This window comes from Lactuca serriola, chromosome 1 (assembly GCF_051521515.1).
Source record: "Lactuca serriola cultivar US96UC23 chromosome 1, Lser_US96UC23_V15, whole genome shotgun sequence".
NCBI lineage: Eukaryota > Viridiplantae > Streptophyta > Magnoliopsida > Asterales > Asteraceae > Lactuca > Lactuca serriola.
In genome coordinates, this window is record NC_136408.1 from 244,092,385 (window position 1) to 244,106,875 (window position 14,491).

At 36.2% G+C, this 14,491-nt stretch overlaps 1 protein-coding gene across 1 annotated transcript; it reads left to right on the forward strand.

Moving 5' to 3' along the window:
* Positions 1-11,512: 11,512 nt before the first annotated feature.
* On the forward strand, positions 11,513-14,087 carry ABCI8 (ATP binding cassette protein 1). Its single transcript, XM_078998520.1, has 2 exons — positions 11,513-13,074; positions 13,630-14,087. Exons 1-2 carry the CDS (start codon positions 11,635-11,637, stop codon positions 13,846-13,848), a joined length of 1,659 nt encoding a protein of 552 aa, XP_078854646.1. The 5' UTR covers positions 11,513-11,634; the 3' UTR covers positions 13,849-14,087.
* Positions 14,088-14,491: the final 404 nt, after the last annotated feature.

The window sequence follows — 14,491 nt, forward strand, 5'->3', positions numbered from 1 at the left end:
TCTTAACTCTAAGACTCGATATTGGAACGAAGTATGATTGACTTCTTGATTTAACCATTTCAACAATTCTTGATTCCTCTTCTTAGCCATATTAATGCACTAATATTTACTTGGAGGATCAATTGAGGTATGGTTCTTAATCATTAAGACAATCATAAAACACAATAAAAAGTACTCTCCCTTCTTCTTAGAATGGAGAAACTTTTATATTTCTGCCTAATTGATTCTTATTATTTGTCTTTCCATTCATTGAAACCTTTTTCAACAACTCAAAAATATACTTAATCTTATAAGTATAGCCATATTCACTATGACGAATAATTTTATTGTTCTTTGTGGTGGACTTTACCAGTGCACATCGTTGCGCACCAGTTTTCCTAGTCCTTCACTTGACTCTTTGTCAAAGAATTAGTCTTGAATTTCCCAAATATAAAGCTCCACATTCATCACACAAACCAAGTTTTATGATTCCAAGTCTCTGTCCAATTGAAACTTGGGCGATGATAATCTTTCCTTATTTGGCAATTCTCGATACTACCACAAAAACATAATTAAGAATCAAATCCATCAATGCTAATAATACACAAACATCAATTTTCCAAACACACCATTGCAAGGATAAATAAATAAGATAAAATCAAAATTTATTTTATTGCGGAAAAATTTGTCCTTACGATGCAGTTCAACTGAAAACTATGTTATTACATATTTCTTAGCAATCTATCCTAACTCTAAAGTAGCATCTCAAAAATCCGATCTTCGAATCCATGCGATTTTTTTTTCGATTTCAAGCATTGGATAATCAAAAAACATCAAATACAATAAAAACCATTCAAGGCTCTGATACCACTGATGGGTTTTACACAAAAGAACAATCATATGTGCTCATGCAAAAACCCTAATGCTTGGATCTAGGTTTCTCTATTGTACATGCAATTCATCCAAGACTTGTGAAACCCTAGATCTAACATACTATGAATGAAATTAGGGTTCTTACCTTTGATTATTATGTAGTAATAACAATCTATTCCTTTTGATCTTTGACTTCTAAAAGCCTAGTGCCTCAATTGTTGCACCTCTAATGGAGTCGCAAACACCACTAGCAATAAGAATGAAGAAGGAGGGAGAAGAGAGGCACAAAAACGTCTGGAAACCCTTAGGAATTTGTTCACCATGTTTTTGGGGCTATAGGGGTCCTTTATATAGGTAGGCTATTAGGGTTTTCAACTAGGAAACCCTAATTTGACTGCTTAGGCCCTAAGCAACCCATGGACTCCCTCCTTATAGGCCTTGGACGAATTTTAATGGGGCTCCCCATAGATTTCGTCCACTCCAACTTCTATGGAATCCATTAGCCCATTTATGCAGTTATCTTATAATTACAATATCAGTCCTTTTATTTAATTAATCTCTTTTAGCCACAAAATTAATTCTTAATTAATTCTTGACTAATATTAAATAAATAATATGATTTCTCCTTTAATATATTACTCCCTTAATATATTAATAAATCATAATTAATCCTCTCTCTCTCTCTCTCCATAATTCATCCTACAAGTTGCTATGGTGAAGGCAACCCAAAAGGACCATGCTCATAATCGGGTCAGGCACATACCAAAATAGTTATGAACTTAGAAACTAATCCAACAGTTCGTGCAAAAACAAAGGGTCTATCTCCGGTGGGTAAAGGCTTGGATGACGAAGATGGAACATAGCAGATTTGGTCTTCCAGATCTGATGATGAAGAAATGTGAAACGCTACTCATGGGGCAATGTTCGCAATGTGTGAAGAAGAAAAGGAAGAAAAAGTGACTGAAAAATGATTTGTTTTGACTTCCACTTATCAAGCACCAATGACATCAAAGTTACGTGAACTTTTACAATCTTTTAATATTCTCTCTAGTGCATATGATTTGATTCTTTTTTATTTTGATAAAGCTATTACATATGTTAATAATTTGCTTATCTTTGCTAGTAATGATGCTAAAAATTCTAGTACTCAATTGCTAGAAACACAAAGGAAGTTGGAGTCGAAGATAGCAAAGATAGATCATCTAGAATTGCAAATTACAAACGTCATGTGTGACAGGGATAGTTTAAGCAAGGATAATAAAATTTTGTTGAAACAAAGGAACATTTATTGCAATACCGCTAAACGCTTATATGGTAAACTTATTGCTTTACATCATTCATTAGATATCAGTAAAGAACAGCATATGAAACTTTTGCCCTTTTTAGCTTACGAAAGAGAGAAAATCGATTCTATGACCTATGACTATGAAATAATTGTTGCTGAAATGGATAAGGTTCCTAATAATAGATATCCATATGGAATAGTGAAAATTGATGAATATCTAAATGCGAATGAACTTGTTGATATTGTAAATGAAACCTTAACAAAAAATGAACAAATCAAGATTTTGAAAAGAAATGAGAATTCGAAAATTGACTCTTAAACCAATTATGCTGATATCAAAGATGATTCTGATGATATTAGTGAATTAAGGAAGAGGAAGTTATTGATTGTTCTCAGTTTTCTGTCATTAATGTCATCTCAATGACTAAAGGCAAAGAAAAATGTAATGATTCTATGTTTAGAACTGACACATCTTTACCTTCAACTTCTTAAGTTTGTGATCTTGATCATGTGACTGTCGTTGACAGCCAAACAGACAGTGATGATGACAATGATGTTGTTCCAAAAGAAACTATAATTTCAAGGGTTGTAGTTGATCAAGTTTTTGACGAAACTAAAAAATCAGACAAGATTCTGAAGGAAAAAGGTTCTCAATATCTTGAAACAAATACAGTTGTGTATCCAAATTTCAAGTGGACAGACGATGTCATTTTTTCAAATCAGGTTTTTGTCACAGCAGGAAATTGTGATACGATTAAACCTGAATTTAGAAAAATGGTTAAAGAGGATAACACGAAAGCATCAAAAGATGGATTTTCTCAAATCAAAGTACTGTCGAAAATGACTCACAAAGAACTCATACATTTTTCAAAGACAAAAACCACAACGAATATGGGTTGAAAAATCTGAAAAATCAAAAGATTTTCCAAAACAGATTGATATTGATACAAAATATGTCAAGATTAATTCTACATAGTTTAAGAAACAAATCAAAAAGATTTCAAAAGAAAGTGGTATTTCAAAGCGACAAGAAAGAAAGAATGTCTTTTGGCAAATCATTGAGTCTCGAAAGAAATCGAATGATTTGATAAATAAGTCATTTGAAAAGAAAAAGTCTAAATTGGTTAAGACTTCTTTTATAAAGACTGTTGTAAACAAGAAAAATCCTGTTTTAACTCAAAATAAACCACGAAATGATTTTCCAAAAAAAGTCAAAATCAAGTTCTCCAACCAATGATCAAACATCAAATGCAAAGAAGTTTTCAAATCATCAATAAACAAGGAATTTCAATTCAAATAATCAAACAAGGTTTTCACGAAAACATTTTTCAAAGAAAAATCGATTTTCGAATAAACCAAGGTATCTTCAAAATCATTTTTCTACACAAAAAGTTTTTAACTCAAAAGTTTGATAAAATTTGGAAAATTGGGCCATAGATAGGCCATATTTGAGCCTTGATGATTATGAGGTATTGGACCATCAAAATGCCAAGTGTTGGACCAAGATTAAATTGTTGGACCTTAAGGTAGACTATGTAAGGGTTTAGGCCCAATTTGCAAAATTAGGCCATGTGTTGGGCTTTGGTTCATAGTTTGACTTTTGGGCTTTTGGACTGGGCCTTGAGCTTGAATCAAGCTAAAATGGGGGTAAAGTAGTCTTTTACCCCAAGCATGGACTTATGGTTATGTGTTGGGACCCAATTATTAATCGGGTGTTATGTATGTTAGCGTATGCTGGGGTTAGCCCGATGTAGATTATATGTTTTCGGACTTCGGTTCGATGTCGGGTCAAGCCCGGTGAATGTTTGTATGCTTGATGTCTTCATGATTCTTTCATGTGTTTGTTATATGTTCCAAAGTTCGGTCCGATGTTGGGGAAAGCCCGAGGAATGTTTAGCTTATATGTTTTGCGTTATGTGTTTCAGACTTCGGTTCGATGTCAGGGTAAGCGCAAGGAATGTTTATATGTTTATGTTATGTGTCTATGATATATGCTTGTTGATATGATATATGTATACCGGACTTCGGTCCGATGTTGGGCGGGGCCTGATGTAGTGGGCTAGCCCCAAGTTATGTGATTATGTGTATGGTATGTGGTAGCTTGGGGAGACTCACTAAGCTTCGTGCTTAAAGTTTTCAGTTTTGGTTTCAAGTACTTCCACTAGCAAGGGGAAGAGTTCGAGATGATTGTAGTGCACACACCATTTGTTTAGCATGGGATGTTTATACTCTGATATATTTGACAGATGTTATGACATTTTGAGATACACTAAATATGATTTTTATATGATGTATATTGACTATGGTTTTCTTAATAATTAAAAACGAAATTTTTGGACTGTATTTTTGGGATGTTTCACCCGATATTGAGCCCCACTCGGTATACATACCTATCAATCATCAGGCCACGCTTGGTATACATATAACATATAAACATATAATCATACAAACACATGTGATAATCACAAAGATAATAGCATACATGATAGTCATTGGGCGCCGCCTGTCATTGGGCCTTGCCCGGTAAACATATAAGCACATAACACATGCAAGAGTCACACATACATCTAGCACCCTAACATAATAAACCATGGTTCGACATTGGTGCCTTCGACCCGCTAAACACAGTGAGGAGACTCACCTCTAGCTGATGAAGCACTCGAATGAATCTCCGACTGTTGGCCCGGAAAATCCCCGTGCTATCAAAATGAATAACATCTAACTATTAATCGGATTCTAACCCATAACCAAAAGTCTAAGCTATTTGGCCCATAACCAGGGTAAAAGACCATTTTACTCTTTATCTAACTTGGCCCAAAGCTAAGGCCCAACTCAACTATTCAAAAGACCTAAATCCTAAGGTCCAATTTATGGCCCAATCTTCCAAATTGGGCCCAAAACCCATCATGGGCCTAATATCCAAAAAAGCCTAACACGCTAGCTCTAAGCCTAAAACAGAGGTCTAATGGCCCAACCAGACCCAAACTTACAAACCCAACTATGGCCCAATACCAAGGATGTTAAGCCCAAAAGCCCATCTACTGAGTACGCAAGGCGTACTCAGCTCGTACGCTTAACATCCTCCATCTGGGGCTAGCACGTGCAGCGTACCAGCTAGGTACGCCCAACATACTCCCCAGTTTGCCAACCTACTCCATTAAGCACTTAATTGGCTGAGAGCTCAAGCCAAACTCTCAGATCTTGTCCTAAAAGGGAACTTATCACGTAAAGTTAGCAAGTTTATACTCATGCATGGCTTTATGAGACTCAAAAGCTCAAAAAAAGCATAACCAAGGTCTTAATACATTCATGGATCAAAATACTCCATAAATTTGACATTTTTATGAACATAGGGACTAAATAGAGCTAAGCTCTAGCATCCATTGCTTCTGGAGTTGATCAAAAGCTCACCTTTAACACAAAAGACTCAAAAGTGCACAGAACACACCATAAACTAGATCTAACATATATGAAACGACTCAAAAATACAACCCAAAAATTTCTTTTGAAATCATATCAAGAAACAGTAAACACTCGTAATCAAATAAAAAACCAAATATGACGTATCTCAAAATCTCAAACTCAAATACTGTATCAACAAAGTAAGAAAAATATCAGAGTCTCAAACGCTCCTAGGCTAAAAAAACTATGGTGTGTGCCATGCCATCATCCTGAGCCCTTCCCTTTGCTAGCTGAAGTACATGAAACCAAAACTGAAACTGTAAGCACGAAGCTTAGTGAGCTCCCTCCAAACTACCACATACCAATACTAACACATAAAGCACATACTGGGCCTTGCCCACTGCATCGGGCCCTGCCCGGCATCAGACCGAAGTCTAGCATAACTTGGGCCCCGCCCACTGCATCGGGCCCCGCCTGGCATTAGACCAAAATCCGGAATAACTTGGGCCCCGCCCGGCATCGCGGACCGACATCCGAAATAACTTGGGCCCCACCCACTGCATCGGACCATAGTCCGGAATAGACTGAACATAGCATAAACATATATCATAATCACAAATACTGCATCGGGCTTGCCCGGCATCGGACCGGAGTCCGAAACATGCAACACATAACACAAACATGCATGAATCACGAAGACCTCAAGCATACATAACTACTTCTCGGGACCACCCCAACATCAGACCATAGTCCAAAACTACTATCATCTAAACTGGCCAGCATTGTAGTCGTAGACCTGTTCCTACTGGAAAGAAACTCACCTCATGTGTTTGACTGTTGTAACTCTCGGTGAGAAATCTCTACCTGATGCTCCGGTCACTCTCCGGCTATAATTTCCATAAAGACACTTAGTCAAAAGTTGATAACTCCTCATGGGGTAAATGACCAATTTACCCCCTGGTCAAGGTCAAAGTTCCAGGTCAACTCTACTCCCCGAGTCAGTACATTGACTTGCCGAGTCCTATAACTCGAAATCCTTACTTCTCACGACTTGACTCGCCGAGTCATTCCCATGATTCGTCGAGTTCCTAAACCTTTGATTCCTACTCCTGGCCAACCCACTGAGTTACCTCCTTTACTCACTGATTCAACTCACAACTCACTTATCAGGGCACTAAGGTCCGCGACCCGACTCGCCGAGTCCATGAACGACTCGCCAAGTCTTCTTCATAACATAACCATTCAGACCATCCTAAACCATTTTGATGCGTCCAACTCTTGGATCTGGACTCCTGAGGCTGGTTTTACACGTAAAGTTGCTAACTTTACGTGCATGCATAAAGTAATGAAGCTATAACACAATAACAAAGCTAATAATGGATGTATTTGCTCAATATGAAACTATGGCTGCCTAAAGGTAATCTCTTGGGGCTCCTGAAGTCCAAAAATGTCTAGATCTAAGATATGAAGCATCAAGATGTCCTACAATCCAGGAATTTAAGGTTTTTGGGCCAAAACCTTCATAATTGGGGACAAAATAGATATAGGAGTAAAATAATCAAAATGAGAGCTTGACTATCAGAAAGAATGCCAAAAGAGGAGTAGGTTGTGGATCTACTTCTTCTTCCTTGAGTCATATATCTTCTCCTTCCTCTTCTTACTTCAAAATGCACCAAAAATCACTTCAAATGGTAAGAATCACTCACAATCACTTATGGGGGCTAGGGTTTCGGGATTTAGTCTCTGAGGGGTGATGGAGGCTGGTATGGGGCGCTAAAAGTTGATTAAATAGGGTGCAAACCCTAAAAACTAGGGTTTTCTCCAGCTTGGCAGACTCGCTGAGTAGGGAATTTCAGACTTGTCGAGTCGCCCCGCTAAATCCACGTGCTGACCCGCATCTACTCGACGAGTTAGGGCTACTGACTCGTCGAGTAGCTTCTAAAATAAAAAGAATTATTCATTCGAAATACGTACCATGGACGGGGCGTTACAATATATGATCATCAAGGTGTGAGCTTTTTACCTCAAAAGCTTGCAAATGAGAAGCTAACCCTGGATCTACAAGCTCAAGGCACTCCTACAAGTGTTCTTCTTCTTCTTCTCCTTCACAAACCACCAAAAAAACTCTTTCAAGCTCAAAACTCAACAAATCACTCTAGGGTTTCGATTTCAGGGCAAGGGGAGGTGGAGGCTGGTCTAAAATGTCCAAGAAATGAGCTTAAGTCGTTTAAATAGGGCACAAACCCTAAAAATTAGGGTTTGTCCCAGCCCTGCGTACGTCATGCGTACCCCACGTACGCTGTAACGCCTGTGTTTCCGGGATTGCCATTTTTAGCAATGTAATAGTCTAGGTTAACCTTTGTAACCCGTTTTGAAATAATAAGATTGTATTATTTGAGTATTATGTGTTTTGTGCTTAATTGCTTAATTATGTGGTTTGATTAATTAAGAATAAAAATAAGCGTCAAAATTTAAGTGTAAAATAAACTTAATATCTTTGAATAATGTTGTAGTAGTTGAAACGAGGTTTCCGAATATATATATAGAACGCCCAAATCTGACTTCGTATGAGGAAGTTATGATTTATCGAAGTTTCGGCTTAGCGGTGTGCAGCCCAAAATACTCGATTTGAGATCGAGCGGTTTTTAGCCGAAGTAATCTAAATGAGAATCGAAGATCTCATTGTTGGTATCGAAGCGATAAAAAGTTAGGCGAGAACGGACGTCAAACGAAGAAGTTATGAATTTATAACGAAGTTTTTCTGTCGCGGCCTATTAAAAGTAAATAATAAAAATAAAGTCAAAATTAGCCGACGGAGTCTAAACGAAAGTTGTAGAGCGTAGTCTCACCTTCGCGTGGATATAAAAAACGTCGAAAACGGAGTTCGTATGAAGAAGATATGAATTTCCGAAGTTTATTAATTATTTTGTATTTAAATTTAAATGGAAATTCGGAAGTATTATCCGAAGGCGAGTCACCGATCTGATCCGAGGTACGCGTCGCGTACTCGTGTACGCCCTGCGTACTCCGAAGGTGTCGACATCGCAGCAAGTGGCTTCGGATACGTAAGCAGTGCCGTTTCTCGGACCAGTACGCCCCGCGTACTCCGAGGCTCCAGCCTCCTATAAATAGGAACCGAAGGCAGCCGAGTCTTTTGCCAATTTCTTCTCTTCTCTCTCCCGTTTTGCATCGTTTTGCGTGTCAGAAATATCCCGAAGCCCCGGTATTATTCTCGAGCCCCGAGGCAAGTCCCGAGATCCCGAAGATCCCGAGGAGTGCGGTTCCCGAGCCGAAGCTCTGCCCGCGAGAAGTTCAATTTTTGAAGAGATCTTCCAGATCTGCTGAGGATTACTACTTCTGCAAGTCGTAGTGCTGTCCGATCATCTTCTGATCAAGTGAGTGTGTAGTTACCTTCTTCCAAATACAATAATATGAAGTATTTTAAATAAAATACGTGCTATGTGTATATATTTGGTTGTGTTATGTGTGAATGTGTATTCACTCTCTTCTATCTCATAGATATGATTTATTCTCTATGAGATATGTGCTATGTGTGTGTGTGCCTCATCTGTTATGTGGATTATGTGTTGATTAAAGCATGCTATACAGGTTTTCAAAACTATGTATAAAAATGTATATTTTATCTACTAATATGTTGGGTAGAACATGGGTAGATAGTTGGTGTGTAATAAACAGATGAGAGGCCTCGTTGTTGTTTGATTTAGTCATCTAGCGGAGTTTAGATGACGACCACTGGCTATTCTAGACAGTCTTGTGGAAACATTAGCAGGTTCGCCACCTGTAGGTGTTAATGAACTCGGGTGTTCATTTGCTGTACTCCATCCCCCTCATGGTTGTCTTATTTGACTTATATTGCTGAGGTACCCCCGAAGTATGTGTTGTCGCCCCGATGGAATATTCTTAGACTAGTTCCCTTATGTTAATTGTTTTAGGGACATAAAGTGAGAATAACAGGAATGGGTAATTGGGTTATTGTTGGTTGGTGAAAATTAAATATGATTATTTATTGTGGGTTGAAAACCCTATATGCTCACCAGGCTCCCAAGCCTGACCCACTCAGTTTTATTTGTATTACAGGAAGTGGCGCGAGGGCATGAGATGGATGAACCATCAGTTGTTTTGTTTACAAGTCTGTATATGTATATATTTGTTGAATGACTTGTAATGTTATCGTTTATGCTTATTGGTCTGTATCGGAACATGACACCCCGAGTTTTGATTATATAATGAAAAATACATTTCTTTTATGAAATGCTTTGGTAAACATTGTTTTATCATGTTTTGTTTTTGGGAACAAATTCCGCAACTCTTTCAAATCAAAAGGATTTACTCTGAAAATATTTTTAAAGCATAAATGAAAAACGGTCTTTTCTGGCCGAGATTTTGGGGATGTCACATACGCCTCGCGTACGTGGGTGGAATCCGTGACCATCAGAAGGCTAGTACGCTAAATATACTCATATAGTACGCCCCGCGTACTAGCAATGGACCCAAATTGATAACAAATTAACATCAATGACTAAAAGAGAAACTTACCCAAAACTTGAATGTTACAGTATTTCATGTTATATCCAAGGAGAAAGATGATAAATGGAAGTTAGAAGTAATGTGATAGAGAACGGAGTGAAACTTTTTTAAGTTCCATGTATTGATGTAATTTGTATTTGCTTCTTATGGTTGTATGATGCTCAAGAGTAACAACCATGATTTTAATTATAAATGTTTTTGTAAGACCGGTTTTTATCAAATGTGACTTAACACCCGCAATGACTTTTATAACCATAGCATTTTAAAGAGTTTGAAAAAATTGAGATGTTACAATGGTATTAAGGAATGACAATAAACTACTTTTTTTCTTTGGCAAACAACAAATACTAAAGTACTTCTATCCTAATAAATGAAGATCATTTTGCCAAATGACATCTTCTCATTAAATTTGCCACATGTAATTTTGTAAAAATTTTGATTAAATTTAAATCCACATGTCATTTTGTGGTTTTTTTGAATTAAATCAATTAATATGCCACATAATACTAAATTTATATATGTAAAGTATTAAATATATTTAATGTGATAATAAATGCAAAGAATCTTAAAAAATATAAAAGATATATTAAAATACATTGAATATGATAATAAATTTAATGAATATGACAAAACAATCATGGATATTATGGATGATCTTCTTAATAGTGATTCTATTTATTCATTAGTTGAATGTGTCTATTTATTTTAAAATTTTATTTTAAAAAATTCTTGATTTCTAAACTTTGATATACATTTTTTAATTAACTCGTATAATACACGGGTTTTACACCTAGTAATTTAATATGTTATATATGAACATGTCTTTTGATTTAATGTTGGAATTGTGACTTTTTAATATGTTATATATGGATATGTCTTTTGATTTAACATTGGAATAGCGACTTTACGAAGAAATCAAGAAACACTCTTAGTTAAATTCATAACCTTTTATAAATTTGTTCTTATTTAATTATCTTCATTTTTTTTTCAAATGTGTCATGTTTTTCTTAAATACTTTTTAAAAACATTTATGTCAACAAGAGAAAAAGGATATGAAGCAAAAGTTATATGGCTAATGATTCTTTTACAAGCTATATTGAGAGTTGAAACAACTTATCATGTATTTAAACGTTCTATCACCAAATGATTTATAGGCTGGCACTATCAAGTATTACCATCTATCTTTGTGGTTGATGATGTTTCAAGTCCCCGTCTAGGACATAAATATAATTAGGAATATATTAGATTTGTAGTTCTAAAAAAATTTTAAACCTTTTGTTATTGAAACTCAACAAAATCGAAGGACTAAATCTTTAACATTCACTACTTGGGGAGGAATTGTGTATCAAGACGATATCTTTGAGGGCTTTAACACAATGAATAAATGAATATGTGTCCCAAATTTAGGAAGTATATGAGGGCTCGTGGTTGACATACGAATATGCTGAATTCAAGCCTTACACACACACCACATAAAAACCATATCATCGACTCTCTCGACTCTTCTAGGTTTTCATCAGGCATCTTCTTGTAATTCGACCATATCAATGGCTTCTCTCGTCACAAATGGAGTCTTTTCAACCTTTTCTCCACAACCCATCTCAGAAACCCCTAAAATCTCAAAAGGATCATCTTCAAAAACCGAAATTTCTTGTAAAACACCGAAGTCAAAGTCCCACAATTCCAGGTTCTTGAAGCTCAGAGCTGATGCAAAAACAATCCAATCAGAGACAGTCGCCGAAGGTAATTCTTCAAATTCATCTTCAGTCGATGACGACCCACTTCAGAAATTTCTTAAAAGAGATTACAAATGGGGATTCAGTCAAGAAATTGATTCGTTCACGATCCCTAAAGGGCTTTCCGAAGAAACAATCAGGCTAATTTCATCAAGGAAAAACGAACCTGATTGGATGCTTGAGTTTAGATTGAATTCTTATCATAAATTCCTTCAAATGACGGAGCCAAAATGGTCCGATAACGATTACCCCAAAATCGATTTCCAAAACCTGTGTTACTATTCAGAACCCAAAAAGAAACCAACTTTGAATAGCCTCGATGAAGCCGACCCAGAACTCCTCAAGTACTTCGACAAATTGGGTATCCCTCTAAGCGAAAAGAACCGTCTAGCAAACGTCGCTGTGGATGCTGTTCTCGACAGCGTTTCAATCGCCACAACTCATAGAAAAACATTAGAGAAATCCGGGGTAATCTTTTGTTCAATTTCCGAAGCCATTAAAGACCACCCGGATAAAGTCAAAAAATATCTAGGAAAAGTCGTTTCCTCAGATGATAACTTCTACGCTGCTTTGAATTCAGCTGTATTTAGTGACGGATCCTTCGTATACATCCCTAAAGACACCAAATGCCCGATGCAAATCTCAACTTATTTCCGTATAAACGCCATGGAAACCGGTCAATTTGAACGAACTCTTATCATAGCAGATGATCGAAGCTTTGTTGAGTATCTAGAAGGTTGCACTGCTCCTTCTTATGACACGAATCAGCTCCATGCAGCTGTTGTTGAACTCCATTGTAACGAAGAAGCTGAAATCAAATACTCCACAGTTCAAAACTGGTATGCGGGTGATGAAAACGGGCGGGGCGGGATCTTTAACTTTGTGACAAAACGTGGCCTTTGTGCGGGTCGAAAATCCAAGATCTCTTGGACCCAAGTGGAGACCGGGTCTGCAATTACATGGAAATACCCGAGTGTTGTTTTGGAAGGTGATGATTCTGTGGGTGAGTTTTATTCGGTTGCTTTGACTAATAATATGCAACAGGCGGATACGGGTACAAAGATGATTCATAAGGGGAAGAATACAAAAAGTCGGATTATTTCAAAGGGGATTTCAGCTGGAAATTCAAGGAATTGTTATAGGGGACTTGTTCAGGTTCAATCAAGAGCTGATAATGCAAGGAATTCTTCTCAATGTGATTCAATGCTTATTGGTGATAAGGCTGCTGCTAACACTTACCCTTACATCCAGGTATGCATCTTGTTTTTAGTTTTTGGGTAATGTCATAATACATATACAAAGCAATTCTCAAAGCTATATATAGGTAGATTTTTCAAAGTGTAATGTCATAATAAGGGGAAAAAATTGATGTACAATATTATGATTTAGGAGATTTTTCAAAGTATAATGACTTAATAAGGACATTTAAAGTACAATGTTGTAGTAGAAAGAAATGAAGCAAGATTCTAGAGTAAACAAATGGAAGTACGATTCTTTTTCTTGCATTTAGACGTTAAATAATTAGTTTTGAATTAGTTGGTTTCATAGTAGCTACAACAAAACTGTTTATAAAAACGTCTAATTATATTGGGTTTGTTCGTTTGTTTATACTTTATATTATGGCATGTTACTTTCATTGCTTGCTTACAGGTTTCTACAGTGAAGAATCTGCCCAAATATTATAGCAATGAAATTCAAATACAAAGCAATTTTGTCCATTAAGTTAAAGAAAAAAAAAGCACCTAAGCAAATATTGTAATTATAATGGTATTATTGTTGATGTTTTTGTGTGTAAAAACTGAACAGGCGAAAAATCCATCTGCACGAATAGAACATGAAGCAAGCACTTCAAAAATTGGAGAAGACCAACTTTTTTATTTTCAGCAAAGAGGGATTGACTATGAACGTGCCATGGCTGCAATGATTTCTGGGTTTTGTAGGGATGTTTTCAATGAGCTTCCTGATGAATTTGGTGCTGAAGTCAATCAGTTGATGAGCATAAAGCTTGAAAACTCAGTTGGTTAAACACACACACACACAATCATGGAAAAAGCTTTCAATTTTTCATCTTCTGTTGGATAAGTAAGGGTGTTTGTTTCACTTGTCATGATGTGTAAATGAATCGGGTTGTGTATACATGTAATGTCATCCATATAAGCATACATTCCACATTCACAGATTGATTTTCATATATGGGTAGTGGTAGTAGCTAAACTAAGCTTTTTTTTTTGGAAGGGTTAAATGCACTTGTGTTGATTTGTTTATTATAGCATCGTACTTTCATTTCTTCCTATTAGAACATTGTATTATGAAAAATCTATCAAATTATGGCAATGTCTTCCAAACACAAAGCAATTTTGATTGCTGTAATTTGATAGATTTGTCAAGGTATAATGCCCCTAATAACGAAAATGTTATGATTGGGTAGTATTTTCAAAGTATGGTGTCTTGATAAGAAAAAAAATGTAAGTATAATGCTATAATTAAAAAAATATGAAATTATCATGCTTTACTAAGTAGATAACTGAAAGTAGGTTGCTATTATATATATATATATATATATATATATATATATATATATATATATATATCTTACTATATTATTATACAAACCTTACTATTTCTATAAATAGATTTAAGACGTCCAAGTGTTTAAGCTAATAGTACA